Genomic DNA, 23,601 nt, shown 5'->3' with positions numbered 1-23,601 from the left:
GGCGAAGGGCGGGGGGAGGAGGAGCGAGGCCGCTCTGCGCATGCGCCCGCCGCTACAACTCGCACCTCCGCCGCCGCCAGGGGGCGCTGCCGACTGCCCGCCGGGAGGAGGTTCTCGCTCGGGTCCGCGACCGGGATCGTGATGGCGGCGGCGGCGGCGGCGGCGGCGGCCACCGGGGGAGGTGGGGAACGGAGCAGCACCCGGGACCGGCTCCTGGCGGCGCTGGAGGATCTCGAACTCTTGGCAAGGTACCGCGCTCTGCCCCTACCACCGCTCCCGGTGCCCGGATGGGACGGCCCCAGACGGCGGCGGCGGGGCACCGGGGGTGAGGTGAGGGTGCTCGGCGCTGTACGTGAGGGGACCGGCCTGACCTCACCCGCCCCGGGAGGAGAGACCGGCCCGGCCCGGCCCCTTTTCCTGCTCTCCTGCCGTGCCGTCCTCAGGCCGGCTCCTGCGGGAGAGGGGTTGGTGCTGCGCCGGGGGCGGGGGGGGCTCGGTCCGGCCCGGGGCTCGGTCCGGCCCGGTGCTCCACAGCTCTCACCCCGGTAGGAAAGCATGGGCGGTGCTTTATTTCCTATCCTCAGAGCAGAAGGAGAGCTTCCTTCTTCTTCCATTTGCTTTTCTTTTTTGGCCGACACCTGCGTTTCCTGTGGAATGCACGCACCGATTTTAGGCTTTTTCTTGGTCGCTAAAAATTATGCTTATGTCAGAAATTTGCAGGTGGTGTTGCATGACTTAAGCCGTTCTGGTCATTACCTGTATTAGTGTTAAACTCACTCAAAGTAGGCGGCAGAGCTCATCTTTGGAGTGATGTAAGTGCTCAGATACTTAATTCGGTGCTATTGAGGCTGGACCAATAACCCTTGTCCAAGTTGTCCACCATGTTGTGGAGGCACGGCTGGGGGTGCAGTTAAACTGCTTCCTAATTATTGTCCTCCTCTCGAGGAGAGCAGAAGCTTAGGAAAACTTTTTCAGAGGGAATAACCCATATGTTATGTGGCTATGTGGCTGCCTCACTTTGTATGATTACCACTGGTAGGACAAGGACAACATATTGGTCAGTTGCTCTTGTTGTTTCTGGTTAGGTTTTGTTTTCAGTTTTAGATTTTATTGTGACATACATGTTGCTGGAGAACATGTGGGTTTGGGGGGGGGGGAGAAGACTTGCTCTTTAGCTAAACTTTAAGGAAAAAAAAAAAAAATCTTGGGACTAATATTCTACCATAATGAATCCAGAGCAACCCTCAGCAGCATTTAGTGAATCTTTCTGTTGATTAGCAAAGTGTTGCAGCACCGTGGAGGTATGCCTTTCACAGTCATGATACTGGTTTGGTGGTAGGGGCAAAATCAAGCAACATGTCTAATCTGTAGCCTTTGTATAGTTTTGAGTCTGCGCCTATGCATTATCCAGCTAACGCAGGACAGAATTACAGCCCTCCATGACATCAGCCTTGATGGCAGTAGGTGACCTACTTACAACAGATTTTATTTGCTACTGCTCAGTGTTGGTCAGGTAGAATAAAGCTTTAGTGATAATGACAAGTTTCTTTTATTCTCTAATTGGTTTAGATCAGTTTAGTGTTCAGGCGTGACCAAGAGACACAGACCAAGATTCTATTTAGAGCTTTACTGGTGAGGGGCTTTTTCAGACATTTTGAAAAGTACCTGTTTTCATTTCGAGGTTCTGGCCCCACTGCTGTATTAGTCGTACATCCCACTGAGCAGCTTGCACTGGACCAAGCAAAGCATCAGTACTGTTCCAAGGACAGTGTCTTCAGTTAGGGAGTTACTCATGCATAGTGTTGAACTGACATCCATAGCCTTAGAAGCCAAATAAGTTTGCTGAATTTACAGAAAACGCCTGTTTGCATCTTGGTCTTGTTGCTTAGTGAGTCCCCTCTGAGGTTCTTGATGGCTTTTCAGAATAGTGGCAAAGTAAATGGGCATCTGAAAATGTGATCAAGAGGTTTGTTTGAGAAGCACTTCTAACCTACACCAGAATATTATTAGGTTTTTGGTATTTTTGTGTGTTTGATATACAGCTAATATACCATTGTGGAAGTACTTGTTGTTGTAAAAGTAGTTTCACAGCAAACTCTTCAGGTGTTTGAAAGCGTAGACTTAATTGCTCTAAACCCATGTGTGAAATATGCTCTGTTGTGAAAAAATGGAGGACAAGTAGAGAAGTAAAATAGTGAAGACGACTTTCATGCCCTCTTGCAACAAAGGCAGTAGAAGGCTACAAATGCGTTGCATTGTGCTGTTTCTTGTCTCAGCTTCTGCTTATGTCTTATGTAGTTTGGCAGGAGCTTAGCACGTTTCATGAGTACAAATACACATGAGCACTTCATGAGCTCAAAGAACAAAGAAGAAAACGTGCTCCAATCACGAGACTATCCACAGAATTACTCTTAGTTGAGAAATCCCTGCCAACACTGTACTATAAAATACTCGAGTCCGTGAGTACTTTTGTAATGATATCAGTACTCTGTCAGTTTTGGGATGACTTGATATGATTTATGAATATTGCCCTAGAAAATTGCACAAACACAGAGTTTTCCTTTCAGGGAATTAATTGAAATTTTGGCAATTTCAAGAAACCAGAAGCTTCCACAACCAGGAGAGGAGGGCCAGGTAAGCTGACTTTCTAAACTGTATTTCTTTCCGTAAGCACAATGCTTTACTTCTAATTTTTTTTCTTTTTCCCTTTGTCCTTGCCTATGCTCAGGCTAACGGTGATGATGAGGTTTTGGTCCCACTACAAAGGCATTCTTGGTCCTCATGTTGTTGTTTGTTTGTTTGTTCATTTGTTGTGTGCTTCATAGGCTGTTTTTGTAAAGAGAAGAAGAAATTTTGTTTCATTTTTCATGCCAACAGAAATACTCTCATGGATGTCAGTTGCTCTTCTTTGCAGCACGATTGAGGGTGTGTTGTTACTTTAGCTAAATTAAAAGTTCTACAAAACTCTTGTTCAATAGATCCTGGAACTGCTGATTCAGAGAGATGGAGAGTTTCAAGAGCTAATGAAGTTGGCAGTTGATCAGGGGAAAATCCATCATGAAATGCAGCTTTTAGAAAAGGTAGTAGAAAAGAGGGATAATGATATTCAGCAGCTGCAGAAGCAACTAAAAGAAGCAGAGCACATACTGGTAAGTTCATAATGATGTGTTTGCTTTTGAGCATCTAATTGTGAAAAAGGTTGTTCTAGAGAAAGTGGTGGTGTGTTAGTTTGAGAAGATTTAAATATTTAAAACGTCGAAGAGCTTAGTGGTTTGTTTTGGGTTTTTTTTTTATTTATTTCAGTAGTCCAATACTGTTTAGTTATCATGGTATTCAGTTTTGTTTTATAGTGCTAATTTTCTTCCAAACCTACTTTATCTCTGTACGTTTTGAAAATGTTCACTGAATAGTTTCTCTCTTAAAATGCAATCATATGCAAGGGTTTATTCACAGAGCCAACTTTATGCAGAAGCTTACAAATTAAAGATGCATTGAAGGTTTGGTTTAGTTTGTTTGGTTTTTTTTACAACTAGGCAACAGCTGTTTACCAAGCAAAGGAAAAGCTGAAATCAATTGAAAAGGCAAGAAAAGGTGAGTATCTGTGATTGTACATATTACATAAATGCTGTTGTAAAGAAAGTTGGTAGTGAGCTCAAGTTAGGGTTGTGTGGGTTTTTTTTTTTTTAATTCTACCATCGCATATTTTGGATGCTTTATATGTCAACATTTCCATTTCATTATGAACCTATAGTCATTTCCTCAGACTAAAGCCAGGAATGAATTCTTTTTTTGTGGCAAACATATCTTTAATATTAAACTTAAATTCAAGTGTCTCAACACTCTTCTTGGACTGATAATAGTATATCTGATTACCTAAGTGTCTCATCAAATTGCCTCAGTAGGTCTACTGAGGAAAGGGAGAGAATGTTTGTGTGCATGTGCATTGTGTTTGAAAGACTGACTAGCTGGTGATACTGGTTTGTATTTGTAGCAATTCCTGCCACTCTGTGGCACTTATAAACCTAAACTGACTGTTGGGTTGGGGTTTTTTTGTGGGAGGCGTTTTCTTGGTGATTTTTACAGTGTCTTTTATCATTTTGTTATTCATCATTCATCTAAAAAAATCAAGGAATTTCATAAAGTTTCTATTACTGTAATACAGGCACACATTTAGAAGGGCTATTACACATATGCTCTACAATTACTGAACAAACAAAAAAATTTCCTTCCTATGGAAAATTTCATAATAAAGCAGGTGCTGAAGTTTTCTTACAAATTGTGCTTGTCAAGTACACTGCTTAAGAGATAAGGTTGTGTTTTTTACAAGGTTGAAGAACTGTTGACATTGAAGGTGTACTGAACTCATGGCTGTAAAATCAGTTCATCTCAAAAGCTCATCTTTGCATAGTCTAAGAATCCTCTAAGCAGTCATTGCGTTTGAAGCATGCTCTTAAAAGTTTGACAAAATTACATTCCCAATCTTTTAGATATTAGTGTCTGATACTCTGGAATAATTGAATGATGCAATCTCTTGAGAATATAGTAACTTTTCTTCCATTCTTCCAGGTGCCATTTCCTCTGAAGAAATAATTAAATACGCCCACAGGATCAGTGCTAGCAATGCTGTTTGTGCCCCTCTGACATGGGTACCAGGTAACCATCATGTTTATGACAATAGATATTTTTTTTTAATAATAATAAAGCATGGTCAGTATCTGGTCTTATAATGCTTTTATGAAGCAGAAAACACTGGGGTTTATTAGAGTAACATTGTTTTCAGCTGTTATATGTAATATTTTCAACAAAAATAGATACCCAAAGTCCTATAGGCTTTACGTACTTCTTCAAAAGGCTGTGAAAATGCATGCTTCCATTAACTGACTGGGCTCCTCTGCTCTCCTTTGTTTGCTTTTTTCCTCTGAATGTTGGCCGCAGTTATAAGTTAGAACCAAATATGTTCAAGGCTTTGCCATGTGCTTGGTTGTGTTCCCTCCTGCCCCTTACAATATTCTTTTCAGAGGATGTTGGTAATCGGTGGAGTCCAAAGCTGGGCTTTCATTATATCAGGTTTCAATTTTGGCAACTATCCTCCTTGTCCAAAATGAGAATGGTTTTTTTCCGATTCCTGTCTTTGCTGTTTAGCTGTGAAGTAGCAGGGAGAGCAAAGATATCTTCTAAACATGTTTTGTTTTGTGTTTTAATGTGCTTTTTCTGCCAAGTTTGAATGAACAAAGAAAAACTAAGTGAAAGACACAGACTTAGATTTTAACAAAACAGGTATGATGCTCATTGCTGATCCAAGCAATCAGAGTATGGGTTTTTTTGGTCAGGAAGCTAGGCACTGAAGAAGAAGTTAATGTCTGCAAGACAATTATTAAATATTTAAAAACATTCCTTTGCTTTTTTCTTACAGGGGACCCACGAAGGCCATATCCTACAGATCTGGAAATGAGGAGTGGTCTCTTGGGTCAGATGAACAACCCATCCACCAATGGAGTTAATGGACACTTACCAGGGGATGCACTTGCAGCAGGCAGACTGCCAGGTAAGAGAAATTTGGTTTTGTTTTGCTTTTCTTTATTCCTTGTACAGTCATAGCAATTACACATTTCCCTTAGCAAAGGCAAGTCAGAGTTAAAATAATGAAAATTACGGCTAACGTTGTTCCTTAGCAGTGAAGGTCTAGTAAATAAAATTATGCAATTTCTAATTGTTAACTTTATGTCATTTCATGCTAAATCATACTGCAGACACTACAACCAAGTCAATATAAACAAAACTGACTTAGTTACCTTCCAATTCGCTTATTTTAAATTGCTATAAATTAAGTGATGTTAAATCATATTAGAAAGAAGCATTTTCAAAGAAAACTTTTCTTAGCAGTGATGACAAAGTATGGAATTGTGAAAGATGTATTTGGAAGAAAAGAGGTTTATTGTCATCCTCTATCTTCCTTTAAGTCTACGCTCTATGTAGCAAGACTGTTTGCTTGGAAGTGTTGGGTTGAAAAGATATTGCAAAGGACAGCTGGTGAGGTAGTAAGTACCTTGAGTCTAGGAATTGAGCTTTAATCCCTTAATTACTTAGAGAAATAGACACTTCCATTGACTTTAGTAGGATTCATTCATTCATGCTAAAATAGAATTTAGCAGTAAATTACAGTAACTGAATCAGGAATTCAGTGGTTCTGTGCCTGTGCAGCATTAATCTACCACGGTTAGACTAAATTCTGGAAGAATTCTTAGTTTGGATTCATAGGAGATCCGTAACAGTTCTTCCCTGTCTGTTGAGCCACTTGCAGGTGTTATGGAAAGCTTGTTGTCAAAAATTATACTGAATATGTTAAAAAAACCTGTATCACGACTCCACTGGAGATATAGTAAACTTGGATTTTGTGTTTCCAATCATGTGTCTAATCCTATTGTCCCCTCTTAGGAAGTGACCTGAAGTTCTGCATCATCTTGCTTTCTAAACCTCTGGCCTTGAATAAAATGGGTCAGTGAGCTGAATAGGAGTGGGACCCTGACATAGCATCTGTCCATAGCAACCCAGTAGGGAAGTGCTGAGTGTGGCCCCACTCTTTAGGACTTTTCCTTGAGAAGCTGGAAAATGTGGGATTTAAACTCCTCAAGTAAAGTTGTTAATTGAATCTGGGTCTCCTGTGTCAGGGGAAATCCTCTGATTACTAGACTGTCAGGTAAGAGGGAAAGTTCACCTAAACTTCATTTAAAATAAAGTAGAAGCTGCCCCAGCATTTTGTGTAGGGATCCTGAATCTGTTGGTGTGTGGAGGCATGTCTTGAGAATGCTAATTATGGCATCTAGTCCTTCTAGAGACTTCTGCGGAGAGATGTCCAGTTAGTGAGTCCTTACTGAGTCTGCAAGCCAGCCACTGGGCTGCTTGGTAGCCTCAAAACTTTGAGGCTGCTTAGCACACATGTTCAACCTGTTTTCATAGTGGACTGGTTCCAGCATTGAAGCATGGCCACAGGATGTAAACCACTGGCTTACATTCTCAGCTGGTTCAAATAAAGTTAGTTAACTTTACCACAGCTGGGATGAGACCACATGGTACTATGGTTGGTCTTCCTAAAGCCGGCACAGAACTGGCATGAAGGCTGCATTACGTCCTTGCATCTGCTGGTGGGTCAGATTTGTACAGCCGGGTAATGCATCTGGTATTAGGGGACTGTGGCTGTAGTTGGTAAGTGGAATCTCGGGTGACTGCAGACCGAAAGATCAGAAGCTATGTGTGTGGAGTCTCTGTGCTTCTGAGTTAGGCAGCGCCTGCGTGAGAGTAAATCTGCCATATGTGACCCCCTGCTTAGACAGTGCCCTCTCTTTCTGTACTCACAGTCCCATGTGGTGGGCTTTTGTTTGCTTCTGACTCTGCCTAATTATTTTTAATTCTTGCTGTAAGTGGGAGATAGCTGGTTTCTTCTATGGGATAGACTTAGCTACAGTGCCCAGTGGAGAAGAGCTCACAGCAGTAGGAGCATAAATTAAAAGGGAGCAGAAATGGCATGTAGATGTGTACTGCAGCTTTGAAATGGGAGCCATTTTGGGGCAGGGAAGCAAGAGACTAGGAAATGTTGTCTGTGGGGGGTAGGTTGGTAGGGAGTACAGCGTGGGGTGGCTTTGGAAGTAGGAGGAGAAGAGAAGACATGGTGAGAGCTGAGAGGAGTCAGAGGCAACTGAGGGTGACCTGGCTGGGGCACAGTGGGGCATTCCCACCTCTCGGGTATCTCTGTCTGTGGCCCTGGTTTTGTAGTAGGACGCTCTTCTCCTTTGCACTTGATGCACCATATTTGCTGTTGGAAAAACTGTAACCAAGGTGTTGCAACCAAATTTGGATAAAACCTTTTACTCTGAATTTCTATGGTCTACCTTAAGTATTTTCTTTGATCTAATGTTTTCATCTATTTTTGCATACTGACAGAAGGTGACTGTTTTCATTACTGCCAGTGGTTGTGAATGTAAAGTCAGTTCAAACTGTGCTTTGAAGGTGAAAAGCTCTGTATGAATATATACTGTTTTGAAGTGGAGTGATGAGAGATCAAGAGCCACCTACATAAATGGGCCTCTCTGGCAGATCAGGCTTTTATGGTGATACAATGGCTCCATCATGAGATTTTTTCCAGCTGTTACTGGAGGGTTTCATCTGTCCAAAATTCAGGAAGGATTTTAAGATTTGTTTTAATTTTAAATTGGAGTTCTGGTTGAGCTGTCTTGTTGAATTTGTTGATAGACAAAGCTGATGTTTTGATTGATTATGCCCCTTTTTTTCCAGACGTGCTCGCTCCTCAGTATCCTTGGCAGTCAAGTGATATGTCAATGAACATGCTACCTCCTAATCATAGTAATGACTTCATGTTGGAGCCTCCAGGACACAATAAAGAGAATGAAGATGATGTAGAAGTTATGTCAACAGACTCCTCAAGCAGCAGTAGTGACTCAGACTAGGTGCAGGAGGAACAGTATCCCTAGTAGACCTTTCCTGTGGTGAAGGTAGGTTGGATGCTGTTTGTCACAAACTGCAATACCCTTTTGTTAGGCTGGCGGCCCTGTGTAGGGAGAAGATAACAGCTGGCTCAGAAATAGGGTGGCATTTAAAAAAGTGGACTTCAGAATTTTTTTTTTTCCCATTAGATGTTCAAGTAAAATGACTGGGAGCTTTCTGCTGGAGGAGAGATGTCAAATTTCCAGTGATGATGTAAATGTGTGAATGTGTATGTTTGCAAGAGATGCATGTGTATATATATATATTTACTATACATTAGATGACAAAAGTTCCTGGGAAAAAAGGTGTAAGGGGAATCCCCTTGTATGTTTGTTAGTAACTTTACTCTTTTGATGATAGCCTTTTCTATGGCACAGAAATAAGACATGAAATTTGTAATTTTAATATCTTTGTTACTGCCTAAATCCACATTCTTGATCATCTTGTGTGCGCCAAGAATAAAAATATGGCAATAAGGTGTAAAAAAAAAGTTTGTAATTATTGTAATATATAATGAATGATTTGTCATAAATAAACCCAGCTTTGATGTAACTTTGTTTCATTTTGCAACCTTAAATCGTAGATGAGTTATTCTGTAACTTCAATACTCAGCACACTTTATCCCAGTATGTGGTTGAATTCTGATTGATTTTCAGAAGTTTTCCCCGTTGCAGAATGCCAAGTCAGTATTAGAAGCAGCTGAGGAGTCAGGAACTGAAAGTCTGTCCTTTTCAGCTGAGCTTTATCAGATGCACACTGATTAACTGGGCAGACACTGAGGCAGTGATGTGGAGTGCCCATTTACAAGGCTTCACCAATACTTGGGTTAAGCATCCTGGGACCCTGGAGATGACATGCTTTGGGGCACACTGCAGGTTCAGCTCCTTTCAGTTCAAAGTGCTCACAGACTTTTCTATTCTTGCCACCTATAATTTTTTTCTGTTCTTTGAGCCTGCTAATTTGCTTACTTCAGCAGTTGCATTTCCTGCCTCAGCTATAATGTTCTTTCATCTTCCCAAAGGCACTTTCCTTTCCTTGTTATGTTTTGCTTAAGGAGTCATTTTATGACAGCTACTTTTCTCTTTAGTTTTCTGATTTGATCAGAGGGTTACTTATGTGAACTGTTGCTTGTGGCAATTTCAGGTTTGTGTCCTGAAACACAGATCATAATTCTCTCCACTCCTCTGTTTTGTAGATTCCTCGCAGGAAGTATCTGATAAATCAGGTCCTTCCTCATTTGCTCAGACAATCTTTCAAATACTACTGTCAGTAACACTGCCACATATTACCAACATATGTACAAGTCGCACAAGGATGTAGAAAGGAGAAGGACACATAATACAGGGCAGTGGTTTATGTTTTAAAAGAGAAATGGGGAATTTGGCTTTGTCTCGGCTGTTCCTTTTGGAAGTATTTTCAGAGTTATTAAAACGTTACCTCTATTTTGCAGTCTAAATTTATTCATATACATATATATTTTAACCTTTATTCAGTATCAGCTTTTCCTCTTTGGTGTTTACTCCTAATGTCTTTATAGAGAACTCTTATTTCCTCTTTTAATTAATGCTAATCCCAATACACCTGGCCTCTCTCAATCATCCTAGTTAACCTTGCCTATGCCTGTTCTAGTTCACATTGTTTTTTCTTAAATGTGTGATCGGAATCATCCACAATACTGCAAAATGCAGTTTCTTAATGCTTTGTACCACAGGATTAGTATTTTCTTCCCTAAATCACCCTCCCTTAACACATTTTATGACACGGTCACAGCTCACTAGTCTCTTTTGTCTGCTCATTTATAAGGACATTCTTTTCTTGGAATGAAATACAAATAGAGATAATTAATAGTCATGGAAAGTGTAATGTACAGTCTACCCAAAAGTCTTACATGGGTATATCATGTGATTCACTAACTGAAATATTGTGGAGGTGGGTGATTGTTTCCAGACATAAACAAGAGTGAACAGAAGCAATGACCGCTTCTTTTTCTGGGTTGTTGGGTAGTCTTTCAAAGGATTAAATGGGACCAATGTGTTACACCTAAGAAACCAGTAAGACGACAGCTCTGTGCATTGTTCACTTAGCATAAAATCAGACTCTGAGTATAAGATGCGTCCTAACCTTTTTTCTTTTTTTTTTTTTTTTTCCACATCGGTCCTCCAAACTATATACTGTTCAGGAGTATTTTTCTCAATGCTGGATAACTATAATGCCATTTGAGGTGAATTTTGTCTATTACAAGCAATTTAGAAAACCACGAGGTTTTAACTGTGTGTTTTGTTATTCAGTGGCTTAGAAGCGTACATAATAGATTTTTCTTTTTAGCAACAGTACCAAAAATCAAAGTAAACATAATGTTTAGTTGAAAGGATGGAGTCTTAGCAGCTAAAAACTACTGAGAATCAAACTTTCGGGGGGGAAATATAAATGCATGATACATACACAACAAGTTATTTAAGTTAGGGATTGCAGACAGCTGATCGCAGTAATGCACTGCAGTCATTTCATCAGTCCACTTAGAAAGGATACAGAAACCCTGACATACAGAGGTACTGTTTGCGTCCTCATTTCAGTAACTACTTGTATATTTACAACAGATAGACTGAATGTAAGCATTAATGGTAACAAAATATTTATTGCATGACAAACCATTTTACAGAAACCTCAGTTTTCCCATCAGGAGCTAGATGCCTTCTAAAATTTAAAATTCCACTAACTCATTTTAGTAATTTTTCTTTTTTCATTATTCTGTGGGACAGATGGGCAGGACATCTGTCAACTCTTCCTACAGCCTCTTTGTTGACAGCTGAATGGAATAATTTTCAGTGTACATGAAGTTGCTTTCAGGAAGAAAATCTCCACTTTTGAACAGGGAAAAAAAAAAGCTTTCTACAAAGATACAGCAGTAAAGGAATTTTCAGTGATATTTCTCATTTCAAAACTGCTTTATAACATTATCTTCTTTCTTCACTTCAGAGAAAGAATATCTGTCCTAAGGGAAGTTGTGCTTAGTTCATGCTTCAAATTCTAAGCAGGAGGCTTGCGATTGTCAGTAGCTTCCTTATAATACCTCATATCACTCAGTCCGCTTCTCAGCAAAAAGAGCCATCTCCATTTAAGAAAATGTATACGCAAAGTAAGGAAGAGCTTTAAACCCTTCAAGCACATTCTTTTTAAGAACTGACAAGTCAATTCATAATTTCAGACAATTTTAATCTTTCAATATTGTGCTTATGTTTTATTAAAAAGAAATTAAAGGTTTATCTCAGAACATCTTGGACAATGGGTATATCTAAAGGGAACAGACAAAAACTGTGTTCTAAAAGAACCCTGAAGAGAAAAAAAAAAAAAAGAGCAAAGCAGTGATTTTTTTTTTTAAACGTCATATCCTACAATTAATTGCTGATGTCCTAATGACTACAGCTGGAAAAGAATCAAATTTGGTTACAGATTCTAGAGAAATGAAAAATATAAACTCATTGGTTTTGTATTTATCTTTGTGTACCGTGATTCATTTACTACTAATTCAATCATTTAGTCATATCAAACAAAATTAACCATTTGTCAAATCCCAAAAGCCATTATCTGTGCTGTTTCATACTGACAACCCTCTTTAGCCAAAAAGTGACTGTGTGCTGTAGAGTTACACCTAGAAATGAGATGAGTTTGTACAATGTTATTTGTGTCAGCCTAGTAGAACATGGTAGGCACCTCTCCATTAAACTATTAAGAGTTTAGTAACATGATTGGGAATTAAGATCAGCTGCAGAGATCTGAAACGCTTCTGCAGATAAATTCTGAGGTAAGTGAGGCTGCAAACAGAATGCCATAATGAAACGGGGTGGCAAGAAGGGTCAGGGAATTTTCATTCCCTGCAACAAGGCACCGCAAGCTTTTTCATGTCTGTAATACCTTGATTTTCAAGTATGTGCTACGATCTGCAGGAGAACAAGGTGTCATCTGTAAAATGGGACTTTTGTTCATGACAGTATCTTAACTGAAGCTATGAGATAAGGCTAAATTTAAAAATTGGTCCAAGATTTATAATTACAGGAAAGCAGCATGACACACAAAGTAGTTTTCCACAGAAAGCAGGACAGTGGTTTGAACAAATCAGTTTCTCTGGGGCCTGATGCTGCAACCGTTTCCAAGTGAGCGAGCTTCTCTGACTAGTTCTGACTTCCAAAGGGCTATTCATCTATATGACGATTAACCAGGTAAAACAGTCTTGAGTTTTCTATAAAAGGTTACATTAACTGTTAATCACTAGAGCTACAAGTAGCTCTGGAACAAGAAAACTGTCATGTGAAATAAGGTAAAGAAACATCTGGCATCTTTCTGGCTTTGGGAAGGGTAGTATTTTCACATGGGCAGAGCGAGCATGATATATCCTTTCCTCTTTTACTCCCCCCAAAAAGCAGGTCGGTGCTTTAGTTTGTTACATCATGTACGGTCAGTTTTTACGCTAGTTGGTGACTTCCCGTGTACCCCTTTAGATGATCGAGCTCTTCTGTGAAGGGATTGTAACCTTGCTCTCTCAAACAGCGTAAGGCCCAGAACAGTTGATCTGCTGGAGGAAATTCATCCCATTTAACCCATTCCCAACCTGCAGGAGAAAAAAAATAAAAAAAACCCAAGAAAAAGCCAGAGTATAAATTGAATCGCGTCACAATTCTGCCTCTGCCAGGCTGGGTGGCTTGTGCAGAAACTACCAACGCAAACGCAAGTTCTCCGTTGCATACACGGTTATTTTAAATTTATTATTTTCCTCACGTTAAGCCTTGACCCTGCCGGAGAGGAGAGTTTCCTCAGACTTAGAGAAGAAACGTACTCGTAGCCGCTCCCTGGCCTCACGACGTCAGAAGCGTGTGGCCATATGGGGAAATATAAAATAAAAACGGGCTCCAAAGCTTATTTTCGGGTAGGACCGAGTGAAGAGAGAAACCGCCGCCGCCCCATCTCGGCGCTGAGGCACCTGAGGCGAGGCGCGGCCCCGCCCCCTCCCGCGCGCCCGGCCCCGCCCCGCCCCTCCCGCCTCACCCTCGTTCTTCTCGGGCTCGCGGTTGCGCGGCTCCGCCCCCGGCTCCGCCTCGCCCTTCATCAGGACGGTGACGTAGTGGTAGCGGGCGGCGGCGCAGACGGAGTTGACGGTGGAGGCGAAGCGGACGTGACGCAGCCGCAGCGCCGCCTCCTCCAGCGTTTCCCGCGCGGCGCACTCCGCCAGGCTCTCCCTGCGGGCGGGAAGGCAATGGCCGCCTCAGGGGAGGGCGGCCGCCTCTCCCCGGTTAGCGGGGGAATGTGTGTCTGTGGGGGGGGTCTGGGGGCTCCTACCCGAACTCCAGGTGGCCTCCGGGGAGCTGGTAGGTGCCGGCCCCCAGCGGGCCTTTCCTCTTGCCCAGGAGGACGCAGTTGGGGTGCGTGGGGCTGGTGACGACCACCCCCACACCGATCCCGGGCCGCGGGGGCTGCGGCCTCTCCGCCATGGCAGCCGTGGGCCCGCGGGATCCCCTCAGGGCAGGGAGGGCGGGGGCGGCTCCTCCTCCCGGTTTTAGGGAGGCGGTTCGGGGCGAGGCCTGGGGCTGGCTGGGGCGGGCGGTGAGAAGGACCATGGCTTTCCGTTTTGGAATGGAGTGCGTTTGGGGGTTGGGGGTTTTTTTTCCTTTTTTTTTTTTGAGGGGGTGATACCGAAAAGCCCGTCGAAGAAACTCCCTAAGACTGGTTTTGGAGTTTTAGAAAGGAAGCATTCTTTATTGCAGCGCTGGGTGCACGGGGGATAGTTCCACCTAGCGTGCATACCGCAGCTTCAGCACAGACTGGTTATATAGAATAACTAATTGCATATTAATCAGATTAGTACACATAAAAATGATTATAGCTGATTATCATAGTACCACCTACAGCTGATCATGCGCAATGAAGGATCCAGTTTGAGTCAAAGGGCTGCTTTTGTGACCACCAACCCATTTGAAGCTCTCGTTGGCTGTAACTGAAGTCTTTATTCTCATCCTTGTTCTTTGGTCTTGAAGCTTAACACAGTTTCAATCACATGTGGTCAGTTTCAGCATTGTTCTCATCTAGCGTACAGGAACATCTAGTCATAAGACCAAAGAACTGCAAAACTTAGGAGTAACTACCTCTACTAGTTAATTGCTTGGCTATACTTTTGTCTATTGTTTCAATCGTAGTGTTAGTATGAGATTTCTAATAATTATTTACCAAATCTCACTTTTACAGTCACCTAGCAGCAAACCAGTTTCCACGGCTGGTACAAAATATTAAAACCATCAAAATATTTAGACATACCATACAGAATGTATGGAAATATGCTATCGGGGGGGCCTCAATGCCAAGGGACTGGTGAGGTGACTGAGAATTGAAAAAGCATTTGTGTAAATGAGGGGCATCTGAAAACAAACAAGCTGTATAACTCCACTTCGTGGCGGTCAGGGTACCAGTTGATCTCTGCACATTTGTTCAGAACTTGAAAAGTGGCCCTTCTTAGGTTGGCCCATAGTTTCAGCTGGGTAGGGAGTCTGACTCTGGAGACTCACCTTGAGATTATTAAAAAAGAAACTACAAACTCAGCTAAGTGGAGCTCTAGAGGCAGAATAACAGTTCCTGACTGATAAAGAAGAAATCAAAATTTCTGCTAGCAAATGTTTACCTTCATTTTCACACTTTTTAAATTATAAAATTATGTAGAAAATAAGATGCAAACTTTCATATTCCTTATAAACAACTGTAATGCTTGTCAGATTTTCCCCTTCCCCAGTCTATTGATCACAACAGAGATATGAATTACTGTTTCTTTGCAGGACTTTCAAAGAGCTCTTTTTTGTAAGGTTTTAAAATAACTTCTGTACAGATGTTTTTATGTACTTATGAAGGTCACAGGGCCACACTGGCTGAAGATAAATCACTGCTTTTTGTGGGATTAGTTCTCTTAGGTTCAGTTGCCTGAACTGGCTCAGTACGGCATCAGATGAGTCCCAGTGCTGGCATGAAGGAAATGTCAGGAGTGTATGGCTGGGCGTGCTGGAAGCAAGCCTGCCCTTTGACAGTAGTTGGCTGTGCTGTTTAGCTGTAATGTCAGCCCACGCCCTGAGTTACTGACATTGGTAAACAAAAACATAATAATCTTGGGCAAATTGCCACGCTAACTGACTTTCTGTAAATCAAGCTCATTCATTTATATCTGTCCTCCAGTACAGCTGGAGTATCCTAATCTCCAGATTAAACTTCGGTCAGTTATGTCACTTCTGTATTTACATTTTAAGATGACAGTGATCTTACAAAAGTCTTATCAAAGACTCCTCCTTACCCACTAAGCCCATTCTGGTCCAGTATATTAAAACACCACAAGGCTGTTTATCTGACTAATGAAAACATTCTACTTTTTGTGTATGCCATCTTCCTGTACCTTATACCAAATGGCACTTATAAACAAGTCTGAGGGTGGCCCACTGTCATTCTACTATCTTTTTAAAAACAAAATAATATACCATCATCGTGCTTGTTAGAATGATAGAAGGATACAATTTCTTACAAATAGGTAAAATATATGAAGATAATTATGTAGAATATAAAAACTATTCATATTTCTTATAAACAATAGTTGTCAGTAGGCTAAGATTTTCCCTCCGTCATCCTATTGATTGCAACAAGGATGTGAAGCTCTTTTTTGGCAAGGTTTTGAAATCTGCTTTTATACAGATGTTTGTATTTAATTGTTTCAATTTTTTCATCTTAGGTTTGTGGTCATTAACAAAGAATACTGTATGAAAATAAAACACATTTTGTTGACTGAATCTGTTCTGATCGGTTTCACTTTAGGATTTATTTAGGACATGGGCAGGCACTCAGGTTTTGCACAGATTATGAAGTAAATACAGGCCACTATTTCTGAGTTTGATAGTGAACAGACATCCACTGAAGAAAAGAGATGAGAATAAGCCAAGAATGAGAAATTAAAAATGCATCTTCTACTATAGTAGTATGTTGAAAAGCTTGCAAGGTTATGATTTGTATGCTGTTGTAAACTTGTTCATTAACATTTCATCTGACAAAGTACTTCTGTGACATAAATGGCTAAACCAATTTATTTAAACTAGCATGCGTCCAGGCTGCTGTTCAAAGAGAGGCACCTACTTCTCAGGCCCAAGCACAGCAGACCCAATACATGCTGTTAACTGAAGTGGCTGTGCAGTGAACTGGACGAATGAACTGATCTGGCTCCAAAAAAAATTTTTTTTTTTTTTTTTTTTTTTTTTTTTGTGAATTTGTTTTCTAGCATGCTGTGGGCAGCACATGGAGTGGGTGGGACAGAGTTAGGTCAGACTGAACAGCACGAAGCCAAACCTAACTCAGCAAACTGGGAAAAAGATGATTTTTTCAGCAGGATGGCTTCTCTGATATGATTTATAGCTCAGGTACATGAGTGATTGAATTGGCACAAGGGAGGCAGCGAGTGTGAGCAGCTGGGAACAAGAATGGTGGGACTAACCATGTTAGTGACAGGCCAGATTGATGTCAGATTAAAGTGACAACACAGCCGTTCCTTAAGAAGAACGCACATAGAGAAATCAGGTCAGAAAAGCACACAGTGTACAAAAGCTGCTTGAAAAGCAGCTACCCAACCAGAAAACATCCATCTTCCTGAGAATCTCATGGACGTGGTTCCCTGGCTGTGGAATTTACTACATATTCACATTCGCTTAGCAGAAGTACAAACTAGAAGATGTAAGGATTATGTTTAAATATTTTACATTGCAAAGCTGGCATTCAGAAGCTGGGTGGAATGTGACAGCAGTGCATGGCATCAAAATTCTGCCAGCAGGCTGACTGAAACATGAGCTTGGAAGATGTATGGATTTTCCCTCACTTGGCATTCAAGCAGCTGGTTGTTATCCTCGCCCCTAATACTGAAAATTTAAAATTTAACATTGTTAACTGTTTCCTCACTTGTATTTTAGCAGAAATATTTCTGTGACACCTCATGCTTCCATTAAATCGCCAAGTCTCTTACCATAAATCACCCCTGGCTGTAATGTTACCACTTGATAGAAATTAGTACCAGAAATTAGGCAATGTATGATATGTTGTTTTTATGTTGAAATGTAAATAAACTCTGGTCATATGTACATAATAAAATCCTGCAATACTTTTTTTTTTTTCTAAGTAAATCAGTGATAATCTGCCGCAATTTCAGTTGGATGGAAAGTGCATCTCTACTGTGCAGAGAGCTGAACCTCACCTAAAAAAGCAGTGCCAGAACTCCTTTGATTTGGGAGCTGAAGCGAATCTCCTGGAGTAGAGTGTTAAGGTGAGAGTAGCAGAGCACTAGAGGTTGTTTGGAGAGGCTGTGGAATCTCCATCCTTGGAGAGACTGAAAACCTGACTGGACACAGCCCAGAGTGACCTGCAGGGAGCTGGCCCTGCTTTGAGCAAGGGCTGGCCTGAGGGGAAGAGGAGGGCCTGGAGCAGATGGTCTTCAGAGACCCCTTCCAACCTAAACTGTGCCATGATTCTGTTTAGGCAGCTGGTAAGATTGCTCCTTACTAGCTCCCGTACTCGGTATTTGCAAAAATACAGGAATTTATTAAAAGGTCTGCACCTTTTGGTTTAAATAATGTTTTTACTTTTTAATTTGATTGAAGCAAGTAGCTCTGATAGGAGCAGCTACACTAATTTGAAGACCATTCACCTCCTTAAAGCCAAGAAAGGATGGCAAAGCTTGTAAGATCACAGGGGCCTGGATCTGTTAAGTCCTTTGGGGCCTCCTGGGACATACAGTGCTACAGAAATATGAACATGTGTGGATGATTTTTATTTCTTTTGGAGATAACAGGTATCGTTGAAGTCGCTTAGCAGTTTCTAATTCCTTGGGTTTAGTTTTTGCAGGTTTACTAAACTAAACCATAAATATTAATCCCGTAAATTTCTAGCACGTCATCTTTGTGCATCAACTTTTGGGGGTAACTTCAGCAAAGCCAATTCAGTTATTTCTAGGAGATATATTGGGGATATACAATTTGGGTTTGGCAACAAAAAAGCCTTTCAGGAGGAAAAACGCTTGATGGTCAAAGGATGAAAATCGGTTCAAATTAGTGTCAGTAAATCCACGTGCCATTTGTGCACAGAGCTTTTTAAAGGCTTCCTGTTACTACCTGAGTATTTCACCTCACGTGGCATATTCCAGTCCCTTCAGCTTAAATTTACCCACTTACTTTTCCTTGAGATGCTGTCAGTTAGAACTGGGAGGTAGTTTTGCCTCACAGCTGAGAAATCAGGACTACCTGCCCTTGTCATATGCAGTATCAGCAAGGGAGTTAAGTCACCAGAAGTGAGTGTTCAGTCAAAAACTGCTCACATAGTCAATAAAGGTGAGACATGATCTAATGAGCTGCCATCCACTGCCTCTGAGATGTGGTGGTGGCAAAAGAGTATCTAGTTTCCATGTTTCCGGGTGAAAATCCTGGTCTTTTTGCCACAGTCAGATGCTACACACTCTTCTGTAAGACAGGAGCTCTTGTCCCTTCTCTGCAGGGCTGTTTATTGATACTCAGCTTTAGTTTAGTCATGTGCCAGAGTCTTTTTCACGAGGACGGCCAGCCAGCTTTCTGCAGCTGCAGTTCTGCGTTGACCAGGTAAATATGGCTAGAGCATCACTATGCCACTTTTAACATTAGGAAAGGTGGTAATTAGGAGACGTTGACAATCTACAGCTTCCTCCCATGGGATAGCATAATTCCATGATTGATATTTTTCCTTTTTTTCTCCTCAAGCTTAGTGTCTGAAAAAAATGTATGAAATTGCACTGAAGATACACATTTTACTAATAAGGGTACAAAGATTTACACTTGTAAGTGCCAAGGCAAATTTTACCTACACATCTAATTTGTTGGCTTTTTTTAATATGGCAGTCCAAATGTAAAGAGTAGCTGCTTTAGACAAAACAAGGACAGAAACCAAATCAAATTTTTGGGGGGTTGCCTTTTCCATTTAGAGTCAATCGCTAAATTGTCCTGATTCAACAGAAATAAATGCTGCCATGCTTACAAAGCCGAGTCTTGCGTGAAGTTGGTAGCTGTATCTTCTACTAGGATATTGTGCAATAAGCGCTGTGGAGATTTTAGATAAAACAGGATTCTCCAGTGGAGTCTGGTTCTACAACAGTAAAGCAGACATTGCTCTTTGCTCTCACATAACTTAAGAGAACCCAGATCCTTGCAAGATATGTCTGAATATTTTATATATTCCTATCATTACTTGCGTAAAACATCACAGTGTAGCTGACAGGAGTTATTTCCTATTCAGTAGCTTGTCACACAGTTTGTTAAGCCAAGATGCACTACCCCTTGTAAAAATGTGTTGTCTTTTGATCCCTAAATCCATGCCTTTTTTCCCCCCTTCTATACATGTGGCAAACAGCTCTTGTGATCTTTAGATTTTTGAGCATACTTCTATACTGCTTTAGTTTGCCTTCTTAAAATTTGAGATTTTTTCACTTAATTTCCTTGATATTAGTTCTTTGCAATTGCAAATATGCTTTCGTACTGATAATTAATATTAATTGCATGTCAAATAATTTCTCTTTCCCTTCAGTTTTTAACAGATTCAAAATTTTGTATGTCTCCATCTAGAATTTCCTGAAGTCCACAAAATGTATTTTAATAGTAATAAAGAAAAATGAAAGAATATGGGTGAGAAAACAGTTTTTGCTCCAACTCCTTAAAAAAACCACTAAGAGGTAATACCTTCCAGTTTTAGTACTTGTGCAGGTCCTCTGTGATAATGCCTTGCACTGATTCTTACCTGCAGATAGACAGTTTACTTTAGGATGAACAGTAAGCTGTGGAACGTTGACCCTGAGCTCTGTACCTCTGATCTTATTTCCAAAGTTGAGATAGGATTCAGACCTAAAGATGTAGTCAGTGCATTACAATGTTAAAGACCAGCTTCATGGTTCAGTGCTGCAATGTTTATCCAAATTTCACTGCAAGAGAAGAAATGAACTTGATTTGCCTGCCTGAACTTAGTGGGAACTGGAGAAAAAGAAAGATGGGTTGACATTGCGGGGTCACTGGTTAGCTCCCATGTGGCCTGACTTCCTTTCCAGGCTTTGTCCCTAAATTTGGTCTCTTCCTTTTCCATGGCTGTCAAACAGTGTACTGCTAGAGAGCTTCTTTGTTCGGAAATCTGTGGATAAAAAGTAGGCAAGGGTTCACAGTATCCCCAGTGTGCCACTGGCGTGCCTGTCAGGGTCATTAGTGATTTGATGGAGTGACCAACAATGAAGCTATGGAGAATACCGAGTAAAGAAAAGAAAGAAAGACTGCTCACCTGCAGCTGAAATACTGGAATTTCCACAAATGATCCTACTTAAGAAAGAGTTTCCAAATAACAGAAGGGAAATTTTGAAGAAGTTAGCCTACTTTACCTTCGCCTATGCCCTGACCCTACCTTTACTGTAAATTTGTGGTCTGCACCATTCTCCACAATCCTGGCTTCACATAAACTCCAAAAAATGTTTTTTCATTACCTTTTCATATCAGAATTTATGAGACCTATGAGATTTTCTACATTATGTAGTTCCTTACCATAGGACAGAAAATCCTTGCTTTTAATATCCTACTTCAGAAACGGCCTAGCTGAGCAAAAAAAAAAAAAAGAAAGATTCCTATAACCTTCACTGACTGTCATGAACTCTTGTACTCTTTTAATACTGGAATATTCTTTTTTATATCAGTGATGGAATTACCATTCATATCTGGTTCCATTAAGAGTACTGTTTGTCATCAAGATAAGCTGTCAGCCCAAAAGTAGTCACTGTTTTCACGATTCATAGAGAATAATGGTGTGCATATGCAAGAACAATAGGACAAATTAGAGCTGTACTGTGGTGAGAGGGTTCTACTGTCTTCATTGCTTGTTAATTATTTCTTTGCTCTGCTGTGTACAGACAAGACTGAGTCATCAGAATGAGTGTAGGTGGTGAGACTATTCTGTTTTATTTGTAGCTCTGCCATTAACATTTTCAGTGACCTTGGGCAACTCATAGGCTGGCAAAGATGGATTGTGCTCCAGCCCCTATGAAACTTCTGGGTGTATTCCATACCAGGGCAGACTGAGACAGAAGGATATAGTGTCCATTAGCTCAGGACAAAAATCCATCTAGGACAGTACCTGCTGGTCCAGAGTGAATGTCTGGAATATAATAGGCAAGAAATCATGACAGGGCTTTTGACTACCCTTCTACAGCCATCTGTGGCTCAGTGACGGCTCAAGGCAGAGGTGGCTTCTGTGTATTTACCAACCCTCTTCTCATTTCTCCTCTTCAAACCTACCAAGGCTTCTCTTGAGCCCATGTGAAATTCCATCATTTGCAGCGTCCATGGCAAGGTGCTCCACAGCTTAGCTATGTGAAGAATCACCTTTGCAAACAAAATCCTTTTGGTTACATTGAACGTTTCACCTACCAGCCTTCCCTGGTGTTTCCCAGTTCTTGTACTGGGAGAGACGGTGAGCTGGTGCTTAATGTTCATACTGTCCCCTGTAGAAAACTGCACTCATCCAGACCTGAGACTGTGTCCATTAAATACCTCTTGCAAGGACAGGTGAAGATGTCAGAATCCTTGTAGGAGAGATGCTGGAGCACCTTCAGGGAAGGATGCTGGATTGCCTTTTCATGGCAATCATTAGGCTGAGCCTGTGCAAACCTGAGTTAGTTTAACTGGACTCACTAGGAATTTGCCTGGTTGTAGCCAAGATTGTTATCTCTTCCTGTTTCTCTAAGAAAGCAAAGAAAAGGTGAATGTGTCATTTCCAAGAACTGATGTTTTTAAGGTTTGAGTTGCGTTAACTCCCGACCACGTTGTACTGACAGTCTGAGCCACAGGGTGGCACTGGTGATCAGACAGAAAGCAGAGAAATTCATGCGTTTTTTTTACAGCGCATCCCAGTTAGACCGGTTCTCCCAGCTGAGAAGGAAATCAGACAATGCAACATCCAAATAATGAAAGTTCTCCATACAGCTGTGTATCAGACTATGGACAATGTCAGCATCTGCCATAATTTTTCTAGAAGTCCTTCAATATTGCAAGACCATGTAACATTTCTTCTTTTGATGTATAAGGTAAAAACCTTCTTCAGCTTAAAACTGGAAGGAGAAGTCACCCACAGTGAGAAGAAGAAGATACAATAGTAGTTGTACTCTGAACGTTTTACAGCTCTTTGCAAAGGCAAGAATGAATTATAAGCCTGGAGAGATTTGTCCAGCTTTTTCACAGCGGCAATCAACTGAGTCAGGATATAAGTCTGGTTCCCTGACCTGCAGCCAGTACTTGTCTCTGAACAGTAGCTCTGGGCTTTTAAACTTAAGGTTTTACATTTTGCCAAGCTTCAAGCTTCATCACATTGTCTTTGTAAATTTTGTTGCGTGCCCTTTCTTCCCTTTTCCAGGGAGGAGGTCATTTTGGAGAGCGTCCCAGAGTTATGAGATTTCCTGAAGTTTGTATGTGGAAATGACATACCAGTACTGTCCTGTGATGAACCTGCAGGCAGGCGGGGTGGCTAGAAAAGAGCCACTGTGTGTACAGGGGAGAGAAAGAGCACACAGTTTAAGTGTGGTTTCCGCCCCCCCCCTCCCTTGGCAGAAGGAAGTGTTTTCTCAGCTGTGGTGGAAAATTTTGGATGGTGTATCAAAATCTTGCAGTTGCTTACAGGTTCAGTGACATGTCCTCCTACCTTGCATATCTGAACATAAGAGGTGCAGAGCCAAGCGCTCTGCGAACAGGTGACAATAACACTAGGACAGCAGAGGACCAGAAGCAAAATAACTGAACTGTGGTTCCTCCGCCTTTTGCAATACTCGCCCAAGGAGAAGCTATGATAGTGCGCTGTCAGTTTCAGAACAAAAAAATGCAACTTGTCCGGTTATTGGATAATTCCAGTTACAAAACTCAGGAGACTCACCGCTCCGGCATGACTTTCCTTCAAATCAGATCTAGCTTTGACATTCACAATGTATGGAAATAACTGCATTTTTCCTTATTATTGGTAGAGGACATTTCTCATTCTGGTGAGAATAATAATTCTGGTCTC

At 41.3% G+C, this 23,601-nt stretch overlaps 2 protein-coding genes and 1 long non-coding RNA gene across 4 annotated transcripts; 2 read left to right on the top strand and 1 right to left on the bottom strand.

Annotated features, from left to right (window-relative positions):
- The first annotated feature begins 87 nt into the window (after positions 1 to 87).
- Positions 88 to 9,051, top strand: MED4 (mediator complex subunit 4). 2 transcript variants are annotated; one of them, XM_069802703.1, is made up of 8 exons: positions 88 to 248; positions 2,568 to 2,634; positions 2,979 to 3,149; positions 3,534 to 3,591; positions 4,567 to 4,653; positions 5,414 to 5,545; positions 8,290 to 8,507; positions 8,649 to 9,051. In XM_069802703.1, the coding sequence occupies exons 1-7, from the start codon at positions 142 to 144 to the stop codon at positions 8,460 to 8,462; spliced, it is 795 nt and encodes a 264-aa protein (XP_069658804.1). In that variant the 5' UTR covers positions 88 to 141; the 3' UTR covers positions 8,463 to 8,507; positions 8,649 to 9,051. The 2 variants fall into 2 exon arrangements, with proteins under 2 accessions (XP_069658804.1, XP_069658803.1); XM_069802702.1 differs by having other exon boundaries at positions 8,290 to 9,051.
- A 2,640-nt stretch (positions 9,052 to 11,691) lies between these two features.
- On the bottom strand, positions 11,692 to 14,057 carry NUDT15 (nudix hydrolase 15). Its single transcript, XM_069802705.1, has 3 exons — positions 13,831 to 14,057; positions 13,540 to 13,730; positions 11,692 to 13,105 (listed from the first exon to the last, which is right to left on the bottom strand). Exons 1-3 carry the CDS (start codon positions 13,980 to 13,982, stop codon positions 12,960 to 12,962), a joined length of 489 nt encoding a protein of 162 aa, XP_069658806.1. The 5' UTR covers positions 13,983 to 14,057; the 3' UTR covers positions 11,692 to 12,959.
- Positions 14,058 to 14,090: 33 nt separating this feature from the next.
- On the top strand, positions 14,091 to 19,390 carry LOC138689114 (uncharacterized). The gene is made up of 2 exons (XR_011327928.1): positions 14,091 to 16,928; positions 17,678 to 19,390. It is a non-coding gene; the product is annotated as an uncharacterized lncRNA (long non-coding RNA).
- Positions 19,391 to 23,601: the final 4,211 nt, after the last annotated feature.

This window comes from Haliaeetus albicilla, chromosome 15, assembly GCF_947461875.1.
Source record: "Haliaeetus albicilla chromosome 15, bHalAlb1.1, whole genome shotgun sequence".
NCBI classification, from domain to species: Eukaryota; Metazoa; Chordata; class Aves; order Accipitriformes; family Accipitridae; genus Haliaeetus; species Haliaeetus albicilla.
Note: the sequence above shows the minus strand (reverse complement) of the source record. Positions and strands in the feature narration are given on the sequence as shown.

Excerpts from the sequence above, each read along its gene's own strand:
- MED4 (XM_069802703.1), top strand. The coding sequence starts at position 142 with ATGGCGGCGGCGGCGGCGGCGGCGGCGGCCACCGGGGGAGGTGGGGAA. Across the intron at positions 3,592-4,566 it reads AATTGAAAAGGCAAGAAAAG|GTGCCATTTCCTCTGAAGAA; the intron begins GTGAGTATCTGT and ends CCATTCTTCCAG. Across the intron at positions 5,546-8,289 it reads TGCAGCAGGCAGACTGCCAG|ACGTGCTCGCTCCTCAGTAT; the intron begins GTAAGAGAAATT and ends CTTTTTTTCCAG.
- NUDT15 (XM_069802705.1), bottom strand. The coding sequence starts at position 13,982 with ATGGCGGAGAGGCCGCAGCCCCCGCGGCCCGGGATCGGTGTGGGGGTG. Across the intron at positions 13,731-13,830 it reads GGAGGCCACCTGGAGTTCGG|GGAGAGCCTGGCGGAGTGCG; the intron begins GTAGGAGCCCCC and ends TCCCGCCCGCAG. Across the intron at positions 13,106-13,539 it reads CGAGCCCGAGAAGAACGAGG|GTTGGGAATGGGTTAAATGG; the intron begins GTGAGGCGGGAG and ends TTTCTCCTGCAG.